At 48.3% G+C, this 25,950-nt stretch overlaps 1 protein-coding gene across 2 annotated transcripts; it reads right to left on the reverse strand.

Moving 5' to 3' along the window:
- Nucleotides 1-1,434: 1,434 nt before the first annotated feature.
- On the reverse strand, nt 1,435-25,480 carry PDZD4 (PDZ domain containing 4). 2 transcript variants are annotated; one of them, XM_083718904.1, is made up of 8 exons: nt 25,025-25,480; nt 12,809-13,080; nt 11,112-11,202; nt 9,657-9,734; nt 7,423-7,485; nt 7,228-7,329; nt 5,053-5,163; nt 1,435-3,169 (listed from the first exon to the last, which is right to left on the reverse strand). In XM_083718904.1, exons 1-8 carry the CDS (start codon nt 25,082-25,084, stop codon nt 1,835-1,837), a joined length of 2,112 nt encoding a protein of 703 aa, XP_083575030.1. In that variant the 5' UTR covers nt 25,085-25,480; the 3' UTR covers nt 1,435-1,834. The 2 variants fall into 2 exon arrangements, with proteins under 2 accessions (XP_083575030.1, XP_083575029.1); XM_083718903.1 differs by having other exon boundaries at nt 9,636-9,734; nt 25,025-25,477.
- Between the last annotated feature and the right edge of the window lie 470 nt (nt 25,481-25,950).

Genomic DNA, 25,950 nt, shown 5'->3' on the forward strand with positions numbered 1-25,950 from the left:
GTACTATACCAACCTAAATGTTACGAATTTCCCTAAGGAACTTGGGGGGCTTGTAGTTTTGTTAGAGCAGTGCACGCAGGGATTTATGCCCATGCAAAAATATACGTATATTCAGGGGTTCATCAAAAGGGTAAGGAAGTAAAAATCCATAAACCAATTTTTCAATACAGATATTGTCCATAAGACTATGCAGTGATAGCATAGAAGAGCATTAAACAGCCTTCAGTTACACTTTTTTAAAAAGGGAAAGAACCTACGGTATATTGGGAGTGAGTGCTCACTGTGTTCCTTCTGTCTGGTTCTTGCCACAAGGCCATATCTGATCTCACAATTGTGTTCATGTTCTAGAACAGCTTCAAGCCTTTTCACTGTGATATGCACTAATTGGATTGTTGTGTTAAAAATGAGTCAAATGTTAGTTTAAGTTACTTTATACACTAAGCAGCAATTAGTCCATCTCTCTGTGGGCTTCTTACTGCTCCTCTGACTAGCTCTGCAAGGTCTCGGGGTAGAACCCTTCCCAGCTCTGCTGCTTGAGATCCCTTTGATGAAGCCCAGGGCTTCATGCATGTAAAACGTGGCTGCTCTGTTAAATCTATCTGAGGTGTTTAGAATAATAAATATTTATTTACTGTGCAAATAAGTTGCATGTTTCCTCAGAAGCCCCATTAGCTTCAATGGAACATGTTCCCAGGTAAGTTCTTGCAGGATTGCAGCCTGAGGGACTGCAGGAAGGGACGCTTGCAAGCTCTTGGTTGTGGGGTGCCACCAGGATTTGGAGAGGGTTTTTGCTTATGCTCAGCTGCTCTGCAGTGCTCTTCCCAAAGCAACTCCATTTTCAGTATCTGCCAGCATGTTACTCCTTAAGTGAGGGGTGGGTGGGGGTGTTTTGTAGGATTGTGCTACGGTGTGAAAGGATTTGCTGTTTTCTGGTGTTCTGTACCAGTAAGCTTCAAAAATAAAGCCTCCGTGAAACGGTTTTTTACGGTTTTTTGCAATGAGTAAAAAGTTTTCTTTTTATTGTAACAATGCAAGTTCAGCCTTGGATACAGGGTTTTACCACAAGCTCTCTGCTCCACAGTCTCTTCCCCCCTCCCCCCACTAAGCTAGAGCCCCTCTCCATGGGGCAGGTGGGCCGGGGTAAGCAGGTGACAGAAAATGCAGGAAGAGGACTGTCAGTTGCTTGTGGGATGAGCCACCAGGGCCCAAGCTTCCATTTAAATAGAGAAATGAAAAAGGAATTGAGATCCACGACCACAAAAGAGAAAAGAGAGAAAGAAAAAGAGGAAAGAAAGATGTCACAATATCCCAAGGGGAGGGGCTGAGGAGTGCCTTCATTGGCCTCAGCCAGTACGGACAGGGTGAGCCTCCTCACTTTCCTTGTGCTCCGCGTACTGCACAGAGAGGAACACAGCTGAATCCTTGTGCTTCCAAATGTGATGTGCTGGGGATAAGCTGGCAAAAGCTCTCAGTAAGGGTCAGGTGAGTGAGCTTCCCTGCACAATCACCTTCCATAAAGGTAATCTGTGCGTCGGGATGGGGACAGACCTCTCTACAGCAAGCTCCTGGTGGATGCAGGATCGGGGCTGTGGCCCCTCTTGCCCTCTGGTTCTTAAGGCTGCAAGGGACTCTGGGCTTCCTGTCCCCTCGAAATTTGGTTCAAAGAGCCCAACGGAGCTCCAGCAGCAAACGGCGAACGATTCCTTGGTGTGTTCAAAGAGCAAGCTTCCTGATAACAGAGGAAAGGATTGGCCCATCTAATCATCTTTCTCCAGCAAAGCTGGAGGGAAGGAGAACATCACCGCAACTCCTTCTGTTGCTCCTCCCAATGCACTCAAACCGTGGTGACAGACAGCAGTGGGTTGTAAACCCTGCGCCCGTCTGCTGAGCGAGTGCCATGCGCCAGCATCTCCTGGATGGTGATCCAGTTGTCCAGGATGCGCCGGCTCCGTTTCTTCATGGTTTTGCGGTGACTCAGGGCCAGGATGTTGACCTCGCCAGACACTCCCCGGGCTTCGCTGCCTTCTCGCTCCCTCAAGCAGTCCAGCCGGCTCTGCATCATGAACTCGCGGCGCTTCCGCTGCTCCCGGGCACGGATCAGGTGCTGCTTCCGCTCCTCCTTGCTCCAGTACCGCCCCATCTTCATCTCGCTGACGGCGTCGTCGTCCGTCGTCATGCCGCTGCGCTCCTCGCGGATCTTCATGGCCCTGGCTTTGAGCAGCCGGTCCCTCACTGGCCTCTTGGCCACGTAGCGCGTGCCATCGCTGCGCACCTTCACTTTCCACTCCATGCGGGGCTCTCCTTTGGCCCCTAGAGAGTCCTTGCATATGCTGGCTAAGCTCATTGGGCTGATAGGAGCGGGCGGCTCCTCCCGCTGCCGCCGCCCCAAGTACGGGCTGCCTTCCCCACCTGCCTTGGGGCTGCGCCGCACCCGCTCTTCACGCCGGAATTTGGGCTGGGGCGGCGAAGGCGGGGCAGTCCGGTTGAGGTTGGGGGGCTCTGCCAGGCGGCGCAGGGGGCTCTCCAGCAAGGGGGTGCTTCGGCAACTCTCCCCGGTGTTGTAGGCACTGGTGCTGTCCTTATCGGAGCGTTCTGGCAGCTCAGTGATGTCAGACAACTCGTGTTTCTTCGGTTCACCTTCCAAGGTATACAGCCCTTCCTCCTCCAGCAGCCAGGCCTTCATGCAGCGCTCGCGCAGCTGCTGCATTTTCTGGGCTCGCAGGATGTTGCGGCACTTGAACTCCAGGTGGCGGAGCTCCTCCTCCAGGAGGGCCACCTCGTTGCGGTTGACGTCCAGCGCAGCACTCACCAGGCCCGGCTCGTTGCCGTTCTCCAGGTGGCACTTTAGTTCCAGCAGCTCGCGGTAGCGCTCGTACTCTTCGTCAGTAAGCCCCGGCATCATGTCGGTGCCCACGGCGCTAGGTGGCTCCCCTGCCAGCAGAGAGTCCATGCTGTAGTGGAAGTCGCGGGGCTGCAGGCTAGGCCCAAATTTGCGCAGGGTTCCCGGGGTGTTGGCAGCACTAGGTGCTTCGTCTCCCAGGAGGTCATGTTCAGAGCTCTCCTCGTTGCGAGTGCTTTCATCAGTGCGGCCAACACCACTGTCCAGCTCCTGGCTGTTGGTCAGAGGAGTGGCCGGGTCTCCAGGAGGCTTTTCTTGTAAGGGTTCATTCTACGGAGAAGGAAGGAGAGGGGACCATTCAGAGAAAAAAGCATGAACACCACTGGCAAGGAAGCTTCTACAGGTGCAAGGACGAAATGCTGCCTGAGGGGTATGTGTGTGAAACCCATTCCCTCCTGCACTCTAATACACCCTATTATACACTGGGGTGGCCACTGTATAAGTTGCAACATAGCAGGGATCCTAACCTAATCAAGTGTCTGTGAGTCAGGGACAGGGCAGCCTTTCATTGAAGTCACTGCTAAACAACCTGGAGTTAGAAATTGTTGCTAGTCTACTGCGGTTCATCCAGCCACATGCAGGTAGATCTTGACCTATGCAGTAATGCGTAAGCTGAGACATAGAGAAATGGAAGCGAGTAACTCAAGTGAATAATAAACTAAAAAAAAACAACAGCTAAATAATAATAATAATAAACAGCTAAAAAAGCCAATGCAATTCTGGGCTGCATCACTAGGAGTATAGCATCTAGATCAAGGGAAGTAATAGTGCCACTGTATTCTGCTCTGGTCAGACCTCACCTGGAGTACTGTGTCCAGTTCTGGGCACCACAGTTCAAGAAGGACACTGACAAACTGGAACGTGTCCAGAGGAGGGCAACCAAAATGGTCAAAGGCCTGGAAACGATGCCTTATGAGGAACGGCTAAGGGAGCTGGGCATGTTTAGCCTGGAGAAGAGGAGGTTAAGGGGTGATATGATAGCCATGTTCAAATATATAAAAGGATGTCACACAGAGGAGGGAGAAAGGTTGTTTTCTGCTGCTCCAGAGAAGCGGACACGGAGCAATGGATCCAAACTACAAGAAAGAAGATTCCACCTAAACATTAGGAAGAACTTCCTGACAGTAAGAGCTGTTTGACAGTGGAATTTGCTGCCAAGGAGTGTGGTGGAGTCTCCTTCTTTGGAGGTCTTTAAGCAGAGGCTTGACAACCATATGTCAGGAGTGCTCTGATGGTGTTTCCTGCTTGGCAGGGAGTTGGACTCAATGGCCCTTGTGGTCTCTTCCAACTCTATGATTCTATGAAACTGAGAGATCTGTTGCTGCTCAGAGACAGGAGCAGGGAGACTACCAAACCAAGTGAAAGTACAGGCTTCTACCTTCCTGCCAAGTGGAAGCAAAGGCGTCGCGCCATATTGCAAACCTTTGAAATGAAAGTTTGGCAGCCAATCTAAGCACCCCCATGACCATTCCAGGTTGAGTCAGCTGGGATTTGCAGTAGTCAGGGCTGTAGCTCCATGGGATATGGTGTGCTTTGCGTCTGGCGGGCAGCTTCCCCATCACAATCGTGAACTAGGTGGACCAAAGGTCTGACTCTGCCTAGAGCAGCTTCCCCATCGGTTGAAAGTGAGCTTATCCTTTAATGCACATGATGAATTTCTTTTCTATACATTCTATCTGTACATGATCCCACCCTAAGTCACTCCCTATCAGGTAATACAATGTACCCCAGAATTAACCCTTTGCTGCTTCTTGTGTCTCAAAATCCTGCAACACATACAATATCCTAGTGTGGGGGAGGGGAACTGCATGCTTAGAAGCTAAATCTGGTCCCCAGGCCTCCTCTCTATTCTTCCCTTGGGACGCTCCTCAGGCCACACCCCTCTCCCTGGGATGCCCTCCTCTCTGGCCCTGCTCTGAACCCTCCTTTAGTGGAGGTTGGGGAGTTTTGTGGGGGATGTATAGAAACCTCTGGCTTTCATGGGTTTGGAGTTTAGCCTTCTCTACAAAGATGAAAGTTTCATCCGTTGCTCCATCTGCTTTTGCCCCTGGTCCCCAGAAAGTTGCCCAGGAGAGAACTCTTGGTTCCCCACCCCAACTGCTTTTCAGAGCAAACTGCTGACTACCCGCCACTTCCCCTTCTAGACCACACACCTGCTGGTCTGGTGGAGAAAGGAGCCGCCGGGGCTTTGTTCCGGCTTCGTGTTCAGAGCCGAAGTCATCCAGGAAATCCTCACGGTCACTGTCCTTCCAACGCTTGGACAACTGGAAGGGTGAAGAGAACAACAGTGAACATGGCTGGGAATTCCACTGCCTCGCCCAGGGCTGGAGACTTGGTTGCCCTCCAGATGTTGTTGAACACCCATCAGCCCCAGCCAGCAGGGCCAATGGTCAGGGATGATGGGAGATGTAGGCCAGCAACCTATGGAGGGCCCCAGGTTCCCTATCCCTGGCCCGGCTTCAATGAGCCCCAACCAAGTGTCCTTGCATCAAATTCACACACTATGAACTTTTTCTTTCCAAAACAAGTGCAATATGTCAGTAAGGGAGTGAAATCAAATGCGTTTTACAAAGCGTGTGCTTTTTGGGTAACAATGAGATCCACATTCAAATCCTTGGGCCAGCCCCTGGCTCTCAGCCTAACCTACCACCCAGAGTTGTTGCAATTGCAAAATGGAGGTGGGGGGGGGGGAAGAGCCATATACATATCTTGCTGTGAGCTCCTTGGTGGAATCAACACCAGATTTAGGGCGGTGCGGGCGCTTCCGTCCCACAGGGCGCTGAGCCAAGGGGACACAAAATTGAGAAGATATACTCTGGTTTCTCTTCAGATCGTATAAATTAAGAAGTTCCCTAACTGAGAAGAGTGATCTGGGACTGCCAAATTCAGGGTGCCATAACACCAAAGATGACCAAAGTCCACCCCTGGTGGAAAGACTGGATAAAAATATAAATGAAGGATAAATGAAGGGTGGAATTAAATGTAATGGCAAGTGTCTCATTTCATCGGCAAAAGATTTCTGCTTGCACTGTGGGAAATGATCCCCTTCTTCCCTCAAGCCCCCCAAAATCTGTTCTAGGAGTTCCCCCAACCCTTTGGAACAGATTTTGGGAGGGGTGTGCACAGGGGTTGGGCGGGTTGTAGAAGCAGAAATCCTTGCCCTGATGAGACATGGCAGTTGGATACCACCCAAAATGCCTAGGGGGGAATGGGCAGGGGGAAAGAGTGGCCGCTGAAACTATCCTTCACCCACTAATTCACAAGGCTAACAAACAAGGTTCAGGATCCTACGTGTTTGCCTTGCAACATGTTGCTCCATCCTCAGTTTGAAGTTTTAAATATAGGCTTGAGTAATACAAACTAAATGAGATATAAAGGGAGCCTACCTTCTTTCACCAGGGCAGGGGCTTGGGGGGCTTATGGAAATGGACTTGCTGGGGAGGAGCTGCTGCTGCTGCTGCTGCATAAATGTCAATCCATCCCTGTCCTGGCTGACAGCCGAAGCACCGGCTGTTTGAAATCAGACATGGCTTGATTATTCTGCAGCCATCCACTTTTGCCTGCTAGAGGAGAGCAGCAGCTCCCAATATATATATTCCAATATTATTACCTGGGTTGCCTCTGTCCTTAGTTTGGATCTGCCTACTTGCTTTCTGCTTTAATTTTTAAAAAATTATAAAATTATGTTTGGAATTGGCACATGATCAGTTTGCCAGAGTTTTCAATGCATATCTCCACAGAATTGCCAACATGGACTAGCACCTAAATACACTATTAATATAAATCAGTACAAAAATGAATCCTGATTTGATTGCACAAGGATTATTTTGTGCTGTGATTTAAAACCAATGTGCAGTTGTAAAAGGGAGAAAGCAACTAAAACTGCAGCCAATTGTGGACATACAGGCATATGACCCAAGTCCAGATATAGTGTGTGTGTGTGTTAAAAGGAGAAGAATGGGTTGCTAATGCATCACTGCTGCTCTGGAAACAAGGGCAGCTTATTCATAATTTTAAAATCAAGAGTGAGAAATTCAGATAGGGAGGATTTCACAAGCACCCCTAAATAAGAGTAGGCAGGGCTCACCAGCAGCTCACACTCCTTCTCAGCATCAGACAAGGCAAACAATAAATATGCCAGTCCCTTTGAGCCAGAGGAGGTTGCCTTGCACAGACCCAGATAACTTGCCCCAGTCTCTCCTTGCCCTACCTGAACATGCCAGAGATTGAACGTGGTGCCTTCTGCATGCAAGCCTTGTGCTCTGCTACTGAGCTTTGGCCCTACTCCATTCACCTTCTGCTTTGTCATGCATCTAAAGACCTCTCACCTCAGTCTCAGGCCTAGCCAGCAGCAGAGAAATATTTGTCCGCTCCTCCTGGGTGAGAATTGCTACAGCCTCCTCCCGGTTTTGTACCTCCATGCCATTTATCTAGGATTGGAGGAAATGTATAGAAGGGCAAGTTTAAATTTGTGCATTAAATTATCCTTCTTAACACCCACCACAGTCGCCCACAGGATTCACCTGGATTATGCGATCTCCTTCCCGGATTCGCCCATCCTTGGCAGCAATGCTGTTAGGATTTACCTGGCGTAAGAAAAATTAAATGAGCGTCAGGAGGTGAACTTAAGTATGCTGCTTCCTAGTTTCTCTTCCAGCCTGCTAAGAACCTACTAATCTTCGAATGCTGAACAGGGAACCCAGGACCCCTGTCCATCATCATAACTGTAGCACACATCAGACCTAAAATCCCTTCCCTTAGACGCGAGCTTGAGCTTGATTCTGCTTTGCTCTCTTACATCTTCGACAGTGGAATCTGCTGCCCAGGAGTGTGGTGGAGTCTCCTTCTTTGGAGGTCTTTAAGCAGAGGCTTGACAACCATATGTCAGGAGCGCTCTGATGGTGTTTCCTGCTTGGCAGGGAGTTGGACTCGATGGCCCTTGTGGTCTCTTCCAACTCTATGATTCTATGATCTTAAGACCTGGAAGAAGTACGTGCATAAGGCCTGTTTCTCCTGAGTGTGTACCACAGCACTAGGCAATGCAGCATAGGATATGGAACAGTATGGAAATTAACTCTCCATCTAATGCTAGTTGATCTCCAGAAGTTGCTCTTTTCTAAAGGGCTGCCTTGCCAGCTGCACACTAGTATAGCAAGGATACACTTGTTCAAATCCCTCAGTGTTCCACGACACTCATTGGGTGGTCTTGAGCCAGTCATACCCTCTCTCAGCCCAATCACCAGCTAGGATTGTTGTGAGGGTAAACAGAGGGTAGAGGGATGGATGGGTGCTAGAATAAAAATGCAATACCTAAACGATTTAGAGTCAAGTGTCTTGCAAATTCCTTGCCTGCCTAAAAAAATTATTCACAACTGCACCAACAGATAGGAGAAACAGTTCCATTAATTACTGAAGAGCTCCTTGCCAGGATGCACTGATAGCTTTAGGGAGCAGTTGATGAAAATGTCTTAAGTTGACATCTTCAGCTAAGCAGGGTTCTCCAGATGGCACAGTCTACCTCTGGCTTTCTGTGGTGATAACTTGGTGCATTCTGTTTTCCCTGCCTCCACTTTTTTCACAATAGCTATAAATTCAGCTGTGCTTTGAGCCCAGAGTACCAAAGATGCCCCCTGGGATACTCCCCACACAGTAGCCCCTAATGTTCCTTGGGCATATGCAGCTAACACCACACTTACTAGGGCCAGTGGTTTGTAGTAATTTAAGATCATACTATGTGGTGGCATGGTAGCACTCCTGGTTATATTCAAAAGCATGCTCCTGGAATCTTGACTTTGGGGGCAAAGTAGAGGCAATGCTGATTGTATGAATGCAATGAACATGCATGGCTGTTACCGTATTTTTCGCTCTATAAGACGCACTTTTCCCCTCCTAAAAAGTAAGGGGAAATGTGTGTGCATCTTATGGAGTGAATGCAGGCGGGAGGCTCTGCTCAGCGCTCCCCTTAAAGAGCCGTGTGGTGTGTGTGTGTGGCTCTTGGGGGCTTTTCCCTGAGGAAAAGCCCCCAAGAGTTGCACACACACTCCGCACGCTCTTTGAAGGGAGTGCGGCTCTTGCGGGAGCCTTCCTCCCGTTGCCCGGGAGAGGCTGCGCGCAGCTAAACCAGAAGCCAGATCAGCAAGCGGGATCCTTGCGCAGCCTCTCCTGGGCAGGGGGAGCCTTCATCCCGCTGCCTGGAAGAGGCTGTGAGCAGCTATCTCAGAAGCCAGACCACAAGAGGCTATCCCAGAAGCCAGATCCCTCTTGCTGTTCTGGCTTCTGGGATTCAGAATTTCCCCCCCTTGTTTTCCTCCTCCAAAAACTAGGTGCGTCTTATGGTCTGGTGCGTCTTATAGAGCGAAAAATACGGTAAAGTGTAAAGCTGATGCACGGGGACCCTGAGCAGCACCCAGACTGTAGCAGGTGGAGAGACAGAGTTCAACCTGTGGCCCTCCAGACTCCAACTCCCATCAGTTCCAGCCAGCACAGCCAATAGACAGGAGGTGAGCAAGGTTCCCCATCCTTGGTTTAACCCAATCCCAAAGAAATCTCCCTCCCTCCCTCTCTCTCTCATACAGGCTTATTTTTTGCTCCTGCTGCTGCAGCAGCAATGAAACCTGGAGCTCCTTACTCTCCACAGCTTCATAAAGCTCGACAGCAGCTTCCTCCCAACCACTTGCCTGCCTCTGCCTCCCCAGGCCACACATCGCACCCCACCAAGAGTTGCCCCCTCCCCCACCTCTCCAACGTAGATGCCTACATCGTCCTCATCATCAGTTCGGTAACAAACCATCAGGCCCAGCTTGTCCCGGTGACTGGATTTGTACAGCTCCACCTCCTGTGGGATAGAGAAAGCACCAGGCAAAGTCACACACGGTTGCAAGCCCTGAGCCAAGACAGGAGAAGAAGGTTCGTTTTCACAGACCTTCTCAAGTACATTTTAATGCTTCATTCAGTCAGCGCAGGTAGAAAACCATAGCTAAACTGTCCCTTTAGTCTCTCTGAATCGGCCCTACTTAACTTTCCCATCCTTTCCTAGGTTTGTAGTCAAAGGTGCCAAGATCTTCTACAGGGGTCATTGTTACCATTATTTAAATTTATATACTGCTTGGTAGTTGAGCAACGCTCAAAGTGGAACCATCTGTAACCACTTTAGGATCAGTTCACACCTGCATGCTCATCATTAATGTCAAGAATGAATGTGTGAACGATGCCCATCATAGATCAAGCTTATTCCAGGAAGAGTGTGGGTGCAGCCCCTATATGAGCAAAACCCTTAAGGATAAGGAGAACAAGGGGGGCTGGTGACAAACTGTTGCAGTGTCTTCTTCCTCCAGAGCAGGAGTGCTCCTGCTCAGGGTTCCAATCAGCCATTTCCCCCAAGCAGGGCATTCCATTTCCTCCCCGATTCTGTTTTTCTTTTCCAGTTATTATTGTGCTTACTGAGCATGCACAGTCCTCTTTGGGCTGTGGAATTGCCCCCTTAGAATTGATTTTTAAAACTTCTTTGTACTTTTAACAAATTTTCAGATTCTGAAGGCCTACTGTTGTTTGTCACTGGTCCCCTTTTGGTTACAATCCTGGTGGCACTCAGGAGACCATACTTCAGCTCTTTCCTCACTCCAAGCTGCCTCTCGACAACATAGGACTGAACTCGCAGCAAGTGGTTATTAAATGGAAGCAAATGCTCATGTGGACCTGACCTAAGAGGGATGAAACAGGACTCACTGGAGATATGAAGCACTGAGAAGCAAACAAGCAGAGCACAGGCCACCTCAGTGTTTTCCACAGTGCCACCAGTCTCCTCACTGGAAGGCTATATGTTGTGGAAAATACCTGCTCTGGGATTTGGGGGACCCTTGCACAAGGCAACTTTGGGGTGAGATTTACCAGCTAAAACTTCTTCTATGTATGCAAAGTTCTATGCAAAGTTGAGAATGGCAGTCTCTAGGGTGGCAGGCTCTTTGCCAGCCTTAGCAACCTTGCCAATGCCCAACCTTGCAGCTCTGTGCAGCCAGCCTGGGAGTGAATGTCTTGTAGAAACACAGCACCGCATTAAATAACTGAGCAATGTGCTGCCATTTAATGGTACCCAGAATGGGCCACTTGACATGGTTTGCCTCGCTCTGCCTAATTGGCAGGGGGCCAGGCCCTGCTTCCTGATCTGTGGATATAAACCCAGAGACTGCCTCTTTCAGCTTCATCACATTCTCACCTCATATTCCAGCTCCTCTGCCCGCTCAGTCTCTGGGGCACCTCCTTCCATGAATTCCACAGGGTCATAATATTCATGCCCAATTGAAGGGCTGTGAAGAAGGAAAGGCATAAAGCAGTTAGGTGAAGCATCCATTTGCCACTCAGGACCACCGTTACCCTTAGAAAACTCCCAGAGCAATGTCTGCACATGAACATTCAGCACATGCAAATTAGATGTGAAAACCTGATCCTGGGACCTTGAAACATGAGGTTTGGTGGCCGTGGTTAACTCAGGGGTGAGGGAATTTCATTTGTACATGCATATGCTTGTTAGCCAGGCTGCATAATATAGGAAAAATGAACTCAAGAAGCCAAGAGCAGCTGCGACAGCTGCACAGCCCTGATGCTGGGAAAACAGGCTCATCATATGAGAGTGAACAGGGTTGCCAGCTGATAAGGAAAACAGACTGGCCTGCCCTTGTGAAGACATTTATAGGCGTTCAGGTGGTGTTGTTGTTGTTGTTGTTGTTGTTGTTGTTGTTGTTACCCCACCCATCTGGCTGGGTTTTCCCAGGCACTCTAGGCTGCTTACAGCATATATAAAACATAGTAAAATATCAAACATTAAAAACTTCCCAATACGGGGCTGCCTTCAGATGTCTTCTAAAAGTTATGTATCTCCTTGACATCTGAAGGGAGGGCGTTCCACAGGGAGGGCACCACTACTGAGAAGGCCTTATGACTGGTTTGCTGTAACTTCTTGCAGTGAGGGAACCAGCAGAAGACCCTCGGAGGAGGACCTCAGTGTCCAGGCTGAACTATGGGGGTGGAGATGCTCCTTCAGGTATACAGGGCCAAGGCCATTTAGGGCTTTAAAGGTCAGCACCAACACTTTGAATTGTGCTCAGTAACATACTGGGAGCCAGTGAAGATCATTTAGGACTAGTGTTATATAGTCCCGGTGGCCACTTCCAGTCACCAGTCTTGCTGCTGCATTCTGATTAGTTGTAGTTTCTGAGTCACCTTCAAAGGTAGTCCCATGTAGAACGCATTGCAGTAGTCCAAGTGGGGAAGAACCAGGGCATGTACCAGTCTGTCAAGACAGTCTGCGGGCAGGTAGGGTCTCAGCCTGCGTACCAGACGGAGCTGGTAAGCAGCTGCCCTGGACACAGAATGGACCTGCACCTCCATGGACAGCAGTGAGTCCAAAAAATCTCCCAGGCTGCACACCTAAGCCCTTCAGGGGCACAGTTATCCCATTCAGGACCAGGGAGTCCTACACACCTGCCCACCACCTGTCCCCCAAAAACAGTACTTCTCTTTGTCAGGATTCAACCTCAATCTGTTAGCTGCCATCCATCGTTCAACTGCCTCCAGACACTCATACAGGACATTCACTGTTTTCACTGGTTCCAATTTAAAAGTTAGGTAGAGCTGAGTGTCATCCACATACTGGTGAACACCTGGCCCAAACCCCCTGATGATCTCTTCCAGCAGCTTCATATAGATGTTGAAAAACATGGAGGAGAGGACAGAGCTGAGTTTATCTCAGTGCTGCTAAGTTCTGCATATTGAGCTGCTTTAAAATACACAACTACAGAGACTAGTTTAACTCTAAAAGGACAGAGTAGTAGGAAGGGACCATGGGGCTATAACTGATGGAAGGGCATGGAGAGTGAATGCAATGGGGAAGGTTTTGCTTGGGGGAGCACTCACAGATCAGGCAGCCCATAAGGTTCCAAAGTCACAGCTGGGGGGCTTGGGGGGTGCATCCTGCCTAGCCCCAGTAGGTGTTCAAAGGTGATGTCTGTCTGAGTTCCGCTGTCCACCAACGTTGTGGGGTCCCCCTGGGGGGCAGCTCCTTCACTGGCACCACCCCGGCTGCGGGGGCTGCGCCGCAACACCTGGATGACCAGAGGCTCTTTGGAGCACCGCAGGGCTTCGAGGGTTTGCTCCTGTGAGAGACGGGACAACTCCCGACCATTGACCTATAGAGGAAAGGAGGAAACAGACAGACAGACAGACCGACCGATAGAGCCTTGTAGGTCCAAAGTCTGGTGCTTCTTTTCACCAGTCCACTGAGAACTCCAACCCGCCCCCTCAGATAACATTATTCCTGGAATGGTTCCCTTCCTTCCTGAGTGATGTGTAAGAGATGCACTCATGTTGGGTTCTGCATCTGCTCAAGGTTTTGGCTCGCTGCCTTTTCTTCAAGAAATCTGAGCATTCAAAAAGTACCCGCACCATCCTATCTGCCATGTGTAACCTGCAGCTCACTCCTCCACAGCAGACCACGCTGTAACAAACAATCCCTCCTGCAGGGAAGGCCTCCACATCTCCCCACATCCCATCTGGGCAATGCTTGCTTAGAGCTGATTCTCCTCCTCCTTCTATGCAGTTTCAGTCTTTCACAAACCCATTCAGACCAGGTTTGCCCAAGACATTTTGCTGCTTGAAGACCAGGGAGCACATCCCCATTCAACCCACAGAAGCCAACAGTGGAAACCTGCTTCAAAAGTGGAAACCGGAGGGCATCCTCCCCTGCATATAACTGAGGGGGTGAAGGACAGGCTACATGGCTGGCGCTCAAACACAGCTCCATCCTCCGACAGAAGAGAATGGCAGGTCCACCTGACATTGCTGCCCTGCATATATACCCAAACTTCTGTTGCCAAGGGCACCTGCTTCCTTCTAATGGTAAGAATGGCACAAACACGAGTTCCCTTCTCCCAGCTGACAGTGGCATTGCCACCTTTCAACATGGCAAATTATTGGTGGTCCAGCCATTCAGCTAGTGGGGGAAAACAAGTAGAATGTCAAGGGGCTTACTGCAAACATGCTGTGATAAAGAGATTCTAGCAACAAGTACTTTAATTATTTTAAATATAAGGATAAAAGAGAAATGCCTTGTGGCCTTTATAACTCATTATTCTACAATATAATTTCAGTTTTCAAACTGAGCGTTACAAAGTAGTGCAGTGCCCTGGGGGTGCTTGAAAACTCTCTCTCCTCTCTCTCTCTCTCTCTCTCACACACACACACACACACACACAGAGAGAGAGAGAGAGAGAGAGAGAGAGAGAGAGAGAGAGAGAGGAGAGAGAGTTTTCAAGCACCCCCAGGGCACTGCACTACTTTGTAACGTATGAAGTGGGTGTGTGTCTCAAACTGCATGATCTCTCTCTCTCTCTCTCTCTCTCTCTCTCACACACACACACACACACACACAGAGAGAGAGAGAGAGAGAGAGAGAGAGAGATCATGCAGTTTGAGACACACACCCATTTCATAGAATCATGGAGCTGGAAGGGACCCTGAGGGTCATCTAGTCCAACCCCCTGCAATGCAGGAATCTCAACCAAAGCATCCCTGACAGATGGCCACCCAACCTCTGCTTTAAAATCCCCAATGGAGGAGAGTCCACAACCTCCTGAGGGAGTCTGCTTCACTGCCAAACTGCTGGTGTTTAGTCGGAATCTCCTTTCTTGTAACTTGAAGCCATTGGTGACCAGTGACCTCTCATTCACGTAAAATATACGTTGGTTGTCTATCAGAATTTTGTTTCCTATGCATAATTACTATCAGGGCTAGTACCAGCCTTTGAGGGACCCTTGGCATAGTACTGGAATCCCCACTACCAGTCAGGGCAGGTACTGTATAGTCCTACCTGGACGACAGATCTATAGGCATTACATTTCGGGTTACTTAAATGGTGGACAGCCACCAGGGATGAGAGCCAGTGGCAAACCTGGCTGACAGCTGGCATAAGGACTGGTTACCAGCAAAGACACACACGAAATGAATGAACTCCTTATTGGGAGTTTCCAATCATTCTGGAGAGAACCACCAAAAACAAGGGCACCCCAGGGATCTTATGAACCAGTGGCATCCTAGTTGACAGGTGCACTGATCTTAAGTCACACTATTTCTCTGTCTAACTCTTCCACCGAGAAGCTCAGTGCAGCTTATAGAAAGCTATTTCATTTTGTCCCGACACCACAACCCTCTGAGGTAGGCCTAGTTCTCACTGAAATGGAAAATCTATGTGAGTTATACCACAACCACTTATGACCGCAGCTGGGGATTCATCTGAGTGAATACTCTTTCAGCAAAATAAATAAACACCATTTTTTTGCACATAAAATTTTTGCAGGGAAAGGGTTCAATTAGAACTCCATCAACGCACCTCTTTTCCTTGTGATACAAATTGAACACTCCAAATCCTATACTTAAAACAATGACAACTATTTTGTTTGCCTACTCAATCATTCAGTGATCCAAGCCACGCTCTTCTCATGCCAGACAATGGCCAGTTTTAAACTTGAATAATTGTTGTCTACCATGCAGCTGTTAAGGGCACGGGGGCTTCCAGAAAATATGACAGACCTACTACTCATGTCTAGGACTGCCAACTTCTCTTCTGGCAAGGTTCCTCTGTCATCACTAACCTCAGGGGTTCCAGAGGGATAGCCCTGTAAGCAGTGTCAGAAATCCCCCAGGCGCCAGGTGTGCTTTGCTACTGGCAGAGGTCCAGTTGTGACCATGTGGAGATCTGACATCTCCACCTGACTGGCCTCTCCAGCTTTCTTAAGCAGATAAGCAGAAGAGCATATTTATTGCATTTATATCTGACCTTTTTCTCCAAGGAGTACATGGTTCACCCCCCACGTTGGTTAATCCCTACAACGACCCTGTGAGGAAGGTTCAGAGGCTGTGACTGGCTCAAGGTCACCCAGTGAGCTTCATGACTGACTGGGGATTTGAACCCTCATCTCCCAGATCCTGGTCTGACACTCTAACCACTACTCGAAACTGGCTTCCTAGGGTATTTCTGCTATGGGGCAGCTATATAAATTAGGTAGGTAAATAAATATGGGGAAAGCAAAATGTCTCTTAGAGAAGGATCTGAAATATCTTCCTTGAAGCTTGAATTTGTTTTATTCTGGATTGCTTTATTTGATATTTTAATTTGTTGTAAAGCACTTTGATATTTTTCTCTTTAAAATATAAAGCTGTATATAAACAAAATTAATAATAATAATAAAATAATAAATTTCATTGTAAAAAAAGATGGCGCCTAAACATTCTGTTGTGGCAACCATAACCTTTGCTTAACGTGCCATTTGGCGATTAGCTTATATATCTGAGTTTCTAACACTACCTGTAGGTCTGTGGCAGCAAAAGCAACCTCAAGATTGTTGTAACAGGAGTGACACTTGCCTGCTCAATATGAGTTTACCCACCTAAGGAATTACATATTTTGTCCTGCCACACTTCCTCCCTGAACACTTTGGGCCATTTAAAGGTACCCGTTTTTCTATTCTGGTACCAAACCAGGCCTAAAACCTAGTAAGGACCAAGAGCCAAGTGCTGCGATAAAAAAAAATGGCAAGGAAATTCTGGCACAAAATCTGGCTGGAAGCCTAGCTGGAGCCGAACAGCAGGCCATCTTGGGGAAAACCTGCTCCTTTGTTTACCACCAACTGGTATTCAGATGGACAGAAACATAGGCAGCTGCCCTATACCAAGTCAGACCAGTCAGTATTGTCTGCACTGACAGGAAGCGTCTCTCCAGGGCCATTCCCAGCCCTATTTGCAGGGATTGAACCTGAGATTTGTACCACTGGTGTGGCTCTTTCATGGAGCTTCTGTTTAGCAATCACAGTGGTCAATCACTGATACAGCACTTGTGTACACCATTTACAGAGTTTTAGGATTAGACGGTCTATAAATCTTTGCAGATAAATCAATCAGTCCTCCATGAATTTGTTTCAAGCCATCTGAGCCTGGCCAGTATGTACAAAGTAAGAATAAGGCAGCAAAATCCTGAAGTGGGAGAATGACTTGTACCAATGTAAATGATTTCAAGCACAGTGGGGGGCGGCACACCAAAATTTCAAAGACTCCCCTCTAACAAATTCTCCATAAATAGAAAACTAATCAAGGCAGGAGCAGACTTGGAGACAATTCTTCTCCCTGATGTGCTGCAGGGGGTAGGTGAGAGGGTGGGAAGGATTCCACACCCCCCCCCCAGGTGGAGGGAATATGGAAAAACTGCTGGTTTACACAACTGCTTTGTTCCAGGACATGCGATGAGGCAACGGGCCCCAATCTTGCCAGGGGTTACTGACTGTCAGCCTCATGAGCATGTAAACATATTGGAGTCTGTTTCAGGGGATGTTGTCACAGGATAACTGATCATGTAAAAAAGCCATTACAGCAGTGGCAGTAAAATAAGATAAGGGACTTGCTTACACATTCAGAGATTGCTTCAAAGGTTGTCACAGGGTTATTATTATCCCCTGAGGCAGAAGTCTCTATTTACACATAGACAAAAAATGCCAGGGTGCATTTTGGACTTGAATCCCTGCTATCTTGGACCACTCAGTTAAATTTTGTCTGCAGAGAACTCTATACTCTGTTCAGCATTTGCATGCCTGGTGGAAGAGATTCCAGAGCCCTTGACTTGATCCTTGCCTTTAACCTCACTTCAGTTGCTGATTTGCCCCCAATTATAGAAGCAAGTTAGAGGCCAAAACAAAGTAGAGGGTTGCTATCCCAGGTTAGCTGATTATGTAGCTAAGCCCAAGTACTTCAGCTCATAGAATAATTGTGGCAATAGCATGAGCAACCCTAAGGCTATGGCACAGTGGATCACCTATGCTTTTAGATATACTTGCCAGCTTTTTAAATTTCTGGAATTGAGCCTAAGTTCTTAACAGCAGCAAGATAAGAGGAAATTCAGTCAGTGTATCATTTTTGAACATTTCTGTCTAAAGCTTAGGAAATATTTCACCTGCTGAATTTCTGATACATAATTAAAGACCCGAAGAAAAAAACCAGCACAAGCAAATACCCAAGACACCCCTAATGCTCTCAAGCATCAATGCGTAAAGATCATGAAATGTTCCACTACCCCTCATTCAAACATTTATTTAATCTCCATTTTATCACTCCTCTTTTCCAGATGGGAACCTGAAGGGGAAATAAAGTCATTCAGGTTGTCCCCGGACTAGGTACTACAGTATCTGATACTGGCTGTCAAACTCTTACCTAATCCAAACCCTGGCAGTTTGGGGTCCATTTTGTCTCGCCAAAGGTCCATGACAACACGCCCAGTTTCCTGTATGCACAATGCACGTAACTCAACACGTAACTCAACAGACTGTAGTTATTGTGGGAACCTACACAACCACCACTTCATTATGCGTCATGGGTTGATGCATCTGTAGGTGCGTCATTGTACAGTGTGTGCCCTCATACAATGTGCAGAGCAGTTCTGTGTATTGCGTTGCCTTTTGCTGCACAGTCTTGTGTGCATCTCCCTCTCTTTCTCCATCACTGCAGCTGCAGTTGCCATGGAAACTAGAGTGATTGATACAGGCATCTGCAGCTGGGGAGAAGGAAAATATGGGGAAAGGGGATCAAAAGCCGAGCAAATCTCCTCCCCACTCCCTCTCCTCAAAGTCAAGGGTATCATTAATTCCCATTTCCTCTTCCACTATGAAATATGGGGTGGGGGGAGCCACCAGGACAGCAGATGGATTGCCTCTTCAAATGGAGGGTCATCCCCCAGAACTGGAGAGGGAGAGCTTTGGGCCGGAGTGGAAAATAACTGAGAAGGGGGGCGGGCACAGTAAACTGATGATGAGGAATCCAAAGGGCTATAAGGTGGAGAAATGAGGCTGCATGTTTAAAAGCTTGGAACGAAGACCCTAGACTGGTGGTTTGGGGAGGGGGTGTGGGTGGGAATGAGGAAGATGTTCTCTGCCTCAGGAAGACCCTGCAGGAATTTATAACAAATGCTAATCACATTCCTGCAGGCAGGTCTGGAATGAGATCCAGCCTCAGGCCTTCAGCAGATGGTTCCCACAGCTTCCCTTTGTGTGTTTCTTTTCTTCTTCATCTTTCCCAAACTGCCTTTCCAGCAACTCTCCCCGCCTCTCCCCCTCCCTCCAGATCCCGACTCTATAAGCCTCCTGGAGAGCCTTTTCTCTAATGTATTCTCTGAAGCCTTGGGCGCTTCTTATATTTTATGATTCCTCCTAGCTCTGACCAAAAGCTCCCCCAGTCCCCTTTCTGCAAGAATCTCTGGCTAGTGACCAGTGTTAGAATGCGCAGCCTTGTCCCACTGCAGCAGAGAGCGTGCAAGCGAGGGGTGGTGGTGAAAAGGCGATTAATTATTTTTGTGTGAAATGTGGTTGGGTCTGGAGTGTAGAAATGTAACCCTGTATGTGAGTAGCACCTATGAAATCTCAGGAATCATAGCAGTTGTGACTTTGTAGACATATGGCATTGTTTGCATGTGTAACTACTATTGGGGTGTGTGTTTGTGTGTTATATTTAGATCTCTGTTTTTGTCTGGTCTTGGTGTGTGGGTGTCCATACAGAAAGTGTCTGCAAAGGAACTGTCTGGAAAAGTAATTATTTGGTGTGAGCAATGTGTGTATGTGTACACACACAGAGACACAGAAGACTTTAGCCAATATTGCAAGAGGAACAGCATTTACACACTTTTATGGTTCTATTTTCATCCCATCAACTTCTGATAAAAGGAGCTATGCCCTGTTTTGTCCATTTCTCTTTGGGTCTGGCACTGATTATGTAACTATTCAAATTTAGACAAGGCATATAGTGTATTTATGTCACTAGGTTTATATCTCACCTGCTTTGCGTGCATTTCCACAGGTGTGCTTGGTCTTTTGTGTCTAACCTAGTTTGCATGTGATTTCATTGTTGTCTTTGGTCTTTTTGTATGAGGTGTTCATCCAACTGAGTTTCTCAGAGAACCCGTGCACCAGGCAATTCTCTATCACATCTCTTTATGCAACAACTTCAGAGAAGTTCTCTGTGACATCCTCAATAAAGCAGTTAAATCCTGTACTCAGACCATGACACTCTTGAGCCACAAGTACCAATATGTATGCGCTTTGTGGAAAATACATCACCAGTCAGCCTTATATTTGCAAAAATTCCTTTACCAGAGACAGACAACCATCATACTAGACAAAAGTTGTCCTAGGGAGTCTCCTGAAGTCACAATGGTGACAGGAGGCTTATCTGAGTCTTCAAATGGAGCTAAGCTAATGCCTCTGAGAAACTCAAAAGTAGAGTGTGAAAGCAACATCGCTCATAGATGCCTGGCATTCAAAAATATACTGACCGAACATTTCGCTATCATAGCTAATAACCATTTGCTAGGCCTCTCTTCTAATAACCTGTTTTTAAAAGCCTCCTTTTTAAAAAGCCATTGGGGTAGACTTTGGTAACATGGTGCCCCAGGTGAGGACAAAGTTTGTACAAAATTAGTTATTTTCACAATAATTCCTTTTGGTACAGTTGCTTTTTATGGCTCTTCTCAGTAGGTACCCGTATGATTTTGATTTTGGTATTATTATCACCCTCTCAGTTCAGCATCCTGAGCGGTAGAGCCGCTGGTACCCCCCCAAATCCAGTGCTGTAAAGCTACCTGGCCATCATCTTGTGGCTATAAACTCCCAAGTTAAGTAAGCTACTGAAGCTCACACATCCTGGATCTGAGGGTAAGGAGCACAAGAAAATCACATTGTGTGCTTTAAAGATGCACAAGGAAGGTAACATAGAGCAAAAGTAGATAAAACAGGGTAGCCCTGCTGGCCAGTAGGTAGCCACCATCAACCAATGAGAAATATGGATCCACAGCCCACTCCCACCCCCGTGTCTGTTATAACCAGTGCTTTTTTCCTAGAAAAAATAGGTGCCAGTACTGACCATGCAGTTGTTACAGTAAGTGCCACACATTTAACAACAACAGCAACAACAACAAGATGCCGGTAACCTTGAGAACCCCCTGAAAAAAGGCATTGGAAAAAAAGCACTGGTTATAACTAGGGAGTACCAATAAGATCAGAATTAACTAACCAGCAGCCTTCCAGGTGTTGTTAGATTACAACTCCCATAATCTCTGGCCATGGGTCATGTTGTCTTGGGCTGATGGGAGTCCAACAACACCTGGCAGGCCACAGGTTCTCCTGTGATGTCCTGTATTGATTGGGAGGAGCCTGAGAAGATCCCAATTCTATTTCATCAACCCCTGGAATGCGGATGGAAACCAGAAGTCAGTTCTCCTGTTTGTATGTCCACTGGCAGCTCGCCACTTGATTACTCAATGTTTCATGACTCAGACAACTTACGTGAATTGGCTCCACTGAAAAAGCCGTGTGTACAAGGTGCTATGAAAGCTCCATGGCTGCGATACTTGGTTTGTGATTGCTCAGACATGCACGTGAAGTCTTACACTTGATGCTGCTGTTAGCAGGTGGTGAACAGGCACTGTGGAATCAACCCAGGCAGGCAGGGACTCAAAACACACCCCTTCGCAAAGGCCCCACAGATCACTCTTAGCACTTTGAGAACAAATGACCTGTGAACTTGACAGGAACAATTCCCAAATCTCAGGACTCCAAAGTGTAAGAAGCATTTTGCCTGCTGTCAGAGCCCAGGGTGAACCTGGAAAACCTGTGTTCCAGATCTGTCTTTGCCATGAGTAAGTTACTCACTATCCAACAGCCTTTGCCCCTCATTTGTCAAACAGGAACAACAACCACTTCCCTCACAAGGCAAAGATAGAGTTGTAAAGCATTTACGAATGGTCTACTCATACACAGTAAGGAAAGTTATAAAAACTGGCAAATGTCACGACATTAGAAATTCCTCATAATTGCAATAATATTTCACAATGAAGTTCTTGGACATATTCCTGGATGTGTTACTTGGTGATCTTTGGAAGTTTCATCTATAAGTGATAAATTAAGTGTCTGCGAGAAATTGACCCATTAACTATGGCATATGCTACTATAGGTAGAGTGTCTTCATTAAAACAAGAATGTGTGAAGCAACCCTTAAAAACCAGCCATTATTAATTCACAATTTAACGCTAATATTGTATTTCAGAACTTATTACTTGGCTCTCCGTGAAACTTGTTATTTATTATTTCTGATCACCCACATTTGTCACAGCCAGGAGCAACCCCCCCAAAAAATATTCTTCAACTTTCTAAAATTTGCTTGTCTAAATAAGCAAAAATCTGTCTAGTCAGTGCATTTCTACTTTTGAGCTTCCTTGATTTCCTGTGCACTAGACTGAATATGTAAGCAAACTCTAGTAAGTGAAGCCATAAGAATATGAATCAGCAAAGGTTTTCTGAAAAGGTTCCTGATGGCAGAAATTTTAATCTAGAGCCTCATTTCCAAAATGATTCTTTAAATGCTACTGATAAATTTTAATAACTATGCCTACAGCTTAGCTTGGAAGAATTAGCATTCATACCAAAGAAAACTCAAAACCATTTAAACTGGACAAGAGAGAGATTATTGTAGCTAGTATTGGAATCACTTGTGATAAAGGGCAGGATAGGCAGGTAAATAAATGGCCCCTGGCCATTCTCCAAAGTGACCAACAGATGAGGCAATGCAAAGCAGAGGTGCAGAAGAAGCCTCAGGTCTTCAGGTCTGTCCCTGCCCTTCCACTTGTTGGAAACTCAGCCTGAAAGACAGGGCTTCTGAGGAAGTTAGATGGGGTGGGAAACAGCAAGAACCCTTGTGCACCTCTCATGGGATAAGGCTCAGCCTCTCCCCATTCCTCTTACACAGCGATGCACACTTAGTTAGTTTTGTTATAAAGAGACAAAGAAAGGAATGACTTCCGGTTATCTCAGTCTGATAATAAGTACGTTTTGGAACCAAAAGCTTAGTTCATAACAATATTGGCCCTTCTCTGTAAAACAGAGGGGTGGAACCTGTGGTCCTCCAGATATTGTTAAACTTCCATCAGCCCCAGCCAGGATGCCCAGGGATCAGGGATTACAGAAGATGTTGTCCAGCAACATCTGGAGGGCCAGAGGTTCCTCATCCCTGCTTTAAAATATTATAATGAGACCATTAGCTAATCTGACCTTCCCTATTGGAAGGAATTCTGGTTCCCACTATTAAAAACTGAATTGGAATTATGAAAGAACATACACATCCCTTCAAAGTAGACCTTGCACACAGGTAGACTAAATACAAAGACTGCCAGGGCAAAAAGAAGGCACTTATTTGACATGGCTCAAAAGAACTTTGAAGGCAAACACCTTTAAAGGAGTCACCTCCCATTTTCCTTAGTCAACACAACAGGATCCTCTTTGCTAGATTACTGGTTGCAGTGTTCAAGTAACAGCCCAAAGGAAAGGATGGGTGCTTCCAGAGATGGATGTTTAGTGTGGGATGGGGGCTCCTCGTGCATGCATTTTCTCCACAATGTCTCCACGATGTCTTTGTCATCAAAATGCCAGCTGGTAATTCCCTCCCCACTTTGGTCCAGAAATCTGGTACTTAAAAAAAACACAACCTGTTCCCAACAACCTATTTGCAATATCTGAAAGACTCATTTACAATATTACGCCGTTGTCTAGAAGACCCAAACATGCATGCTTTCTCTGTGTATGTAAATATATGTATTACTGAATATGCAGATATACATGGCATTGCCTATATATATAAGTAGGAGGTGTCAGGATAGTAGGCGAAGATGTTATGAGAACCTATACAGCATAAACCATAACTTTGGGGTCATTTCTCTCACTACACATGGCAGGCTTATTTGACACTTGTACACTGCCTGTCTATGAATAAACGCCAAGGGAAGAGATTTAAAAAGCAAGCCAAAAAGAAAAGATACTGTCTCTTTACTGTGCAAACAAGAACATGTAAACCTACAGTTATATCCAATAGCCAGGACAATGCATACTGGCAAATATACTGATGCCCATGCACACAGAAAGAGGGAGAGAGCGAGCACGCATCTGGGGGCACCATGTTGGCTACTCCTGAGCCTAGACACACCACCTTCATTCTACCTCAAGGCTTTCTCTGCTGCCCTGAGTCCCAGAGCCCTCCACCAACAGATCTGACAGGACCAAGTTGGGGATGTGGAAGGTGCCTTTGTACCTGTAATCTGGGGAGGGGGAGACCAGGATGCATGGAATATATAAATGGGTAGAGACGGGAGGTGGGGGAGAGAGTGAGCAGAAAAGAAAGATATGAATGAACAGGGGCTGACGCAGACAAAAAGAAGGGAGAGAGTCTGAAAATAGATACCTGAACAGGCAGAGAAAGGGCAGGCGGGTTAAGCAGATGCAGAACCATACAAGGACTGAGGGATGGAAAGTGAGTGGAGATGAATGGATGGATGGATGGATGGATGGATGGATGGAGGGGGGCTGGGGCTGGTGGTGAATGAATGCCTCCCTCATGTGAGCCTGTCCCATTCCCTCTCAGACCTTTCCCCATCTTTGCTTCCACCTCAGCGGCCCTTTGCCATTCCTCCCAATTCCTCTTTCTTCTCTTTCGCACAAGCCCCCTCCCCATTATTTCAGGCACTGTGTGGCATGGGAAAATGGAGGGGGGGGGGGAGTTGGAGAAGGACCAGTTGCTAGGCAACCTCCCCCTACCTGCTCCCCTCCCCCACTGCAGCATCACCCCCCTCCAATGCCACAGAACCTCCTCCCCAGAAAATCAGGGATTCCTCCCCTGATGTGCCCCCCTCCAATAATTCCAGGCCGCCTTCTCTTTCCCCAGTGCCCCCCCTCACTCCCCACCCCTTCTCCTCCCTTACATTCAAAGGGCTCTTTCTCACGTCCAGGTCACCCCACCCCGCCCCACCGAACCCCACCACCCAGGAACCCCTGGAAACTCTCGACAGCCTTGCCGAGCCTTCCTTGTCCCCAGACAACCCCCCGGAGCCTCAGCCCCCTTTTTATCCCCACAAGTACCACAAACGCGCCCCCATAGGCAACCCCTTATCGCCCCCGCCGCCCTACCCCATTCCCCTCCCCTCCCAGAAGGGCTTCCCGCCGGTCACCCCCACCCCAACTCTTCTCCTTTCTCCCCCCCCCCCCGCGAGGTCCCCCTTACCTGCAGCATGACCCTATATTGTTCCTCAGGCTTCTCCACCACACACATGTTACATCCCATGGCGAGGCCGCGGGAGGGGGCGGCACCGGGGGGGGGGCGGCTCGCAATTCGGGAGGAGGGTCAGCTCATGGGGACCCTACAGGTGGGGGGCGCGGGGCGCTCGCTCTCCCGGCCCCCCACCACCCTGGCATAGCCCTGGGCAGGGAGGCTGGGGGTGCCCTCCGCTCGCTGCGCCCCATTCAACCCCCGGGGGGCATGGCGGCGGCGTGGGGGGCGCGGTGCTGGGAGGTCGGCTTGCCCCGCTTGGCTGGGGGTCAGCCGGGGTCCCCTCCCGGAGGAGCAGCGCTCTCTGCCGCGGAGAAGCGCGCGCGCTGGTCCGCCGTCTGCTCTGCCTCGCTCCTTCGCTCCGATTACCAGAGGGAGGGGAGGGGGACGCCGCGCCGCCGCCGCCTGATAAATATGGATGACTTCGGGGAGGGGGCGAGGCGAGGGGAGGCGACTCCGAGCCCGCCCCAGTCGCTCTTGGCGCGCCGGGGCCCAGCCGCCCGCCCTGCTGCCTCGCCCGGTCTCGCCCGCGCTTCGTTGGCCCCCACCGGGCACAGCCCCCTCGGTCCCGCATCTCCCTCGTCGAGTCCTTTCCCGCCAGAGCATCTCTCCGCTCTCTTCCAACCTTCTGCCCTTTCAGACGCCCTGCTCCCTGCCCCCCCTTACCGCAGCCGGCAGCCAACTTGGTCAGCAGGGGCCGGTCCACTGTCCCTCAGACCTTGGGGACCATATTGGGGGGGGGGGGGGGACGACGACGGGAGGAACGAATTCCTCTGCCCCACAAATAACCCAGAGGTGCATTTTAAATAAAAGCACACATGCTACTCATGTAAAAACACGCTAATTCCTGGACGGTCCCCGGGCCGGATTTAGAAGGCGAT

The sequence above is a fragment of the Podarcis gaigeae genome, assembly GCF_964106915.1.
Source record: "Podarcis gaigeae genome assembly, chromosome: 17".
Classification (NCBI taxonomy): Eukaryota; Metazoa; Chordata; class Lepidosauria; order Squamata; family Lacertidae; genus Podarcis; species Podarcis gaigeae.

Coding starts and splice junctions, on each gene's coding strand:
- PDZD4 (XM_083718903.1), bottom strand. CDS start 25,084: ATGGGATGTAACATGTGTGTGGTGGAGAAGCCTGAGGAACAATATAGG. Junction 5,164..7,227: donor TGGCTAGGCCTGAGACTGAG/GTGAGAGGTCTT, acceptor TCACCCTTCCAG/TTGTCCAAGCGTTGGAAGGA. Junction 3,170..5,052: donor TTTCTCCACCAGACCAGCAG/GTGTGTGGTCTA, acceptor CCTTCTCCGTAG/AATGAACCCTTACAAGAAAA.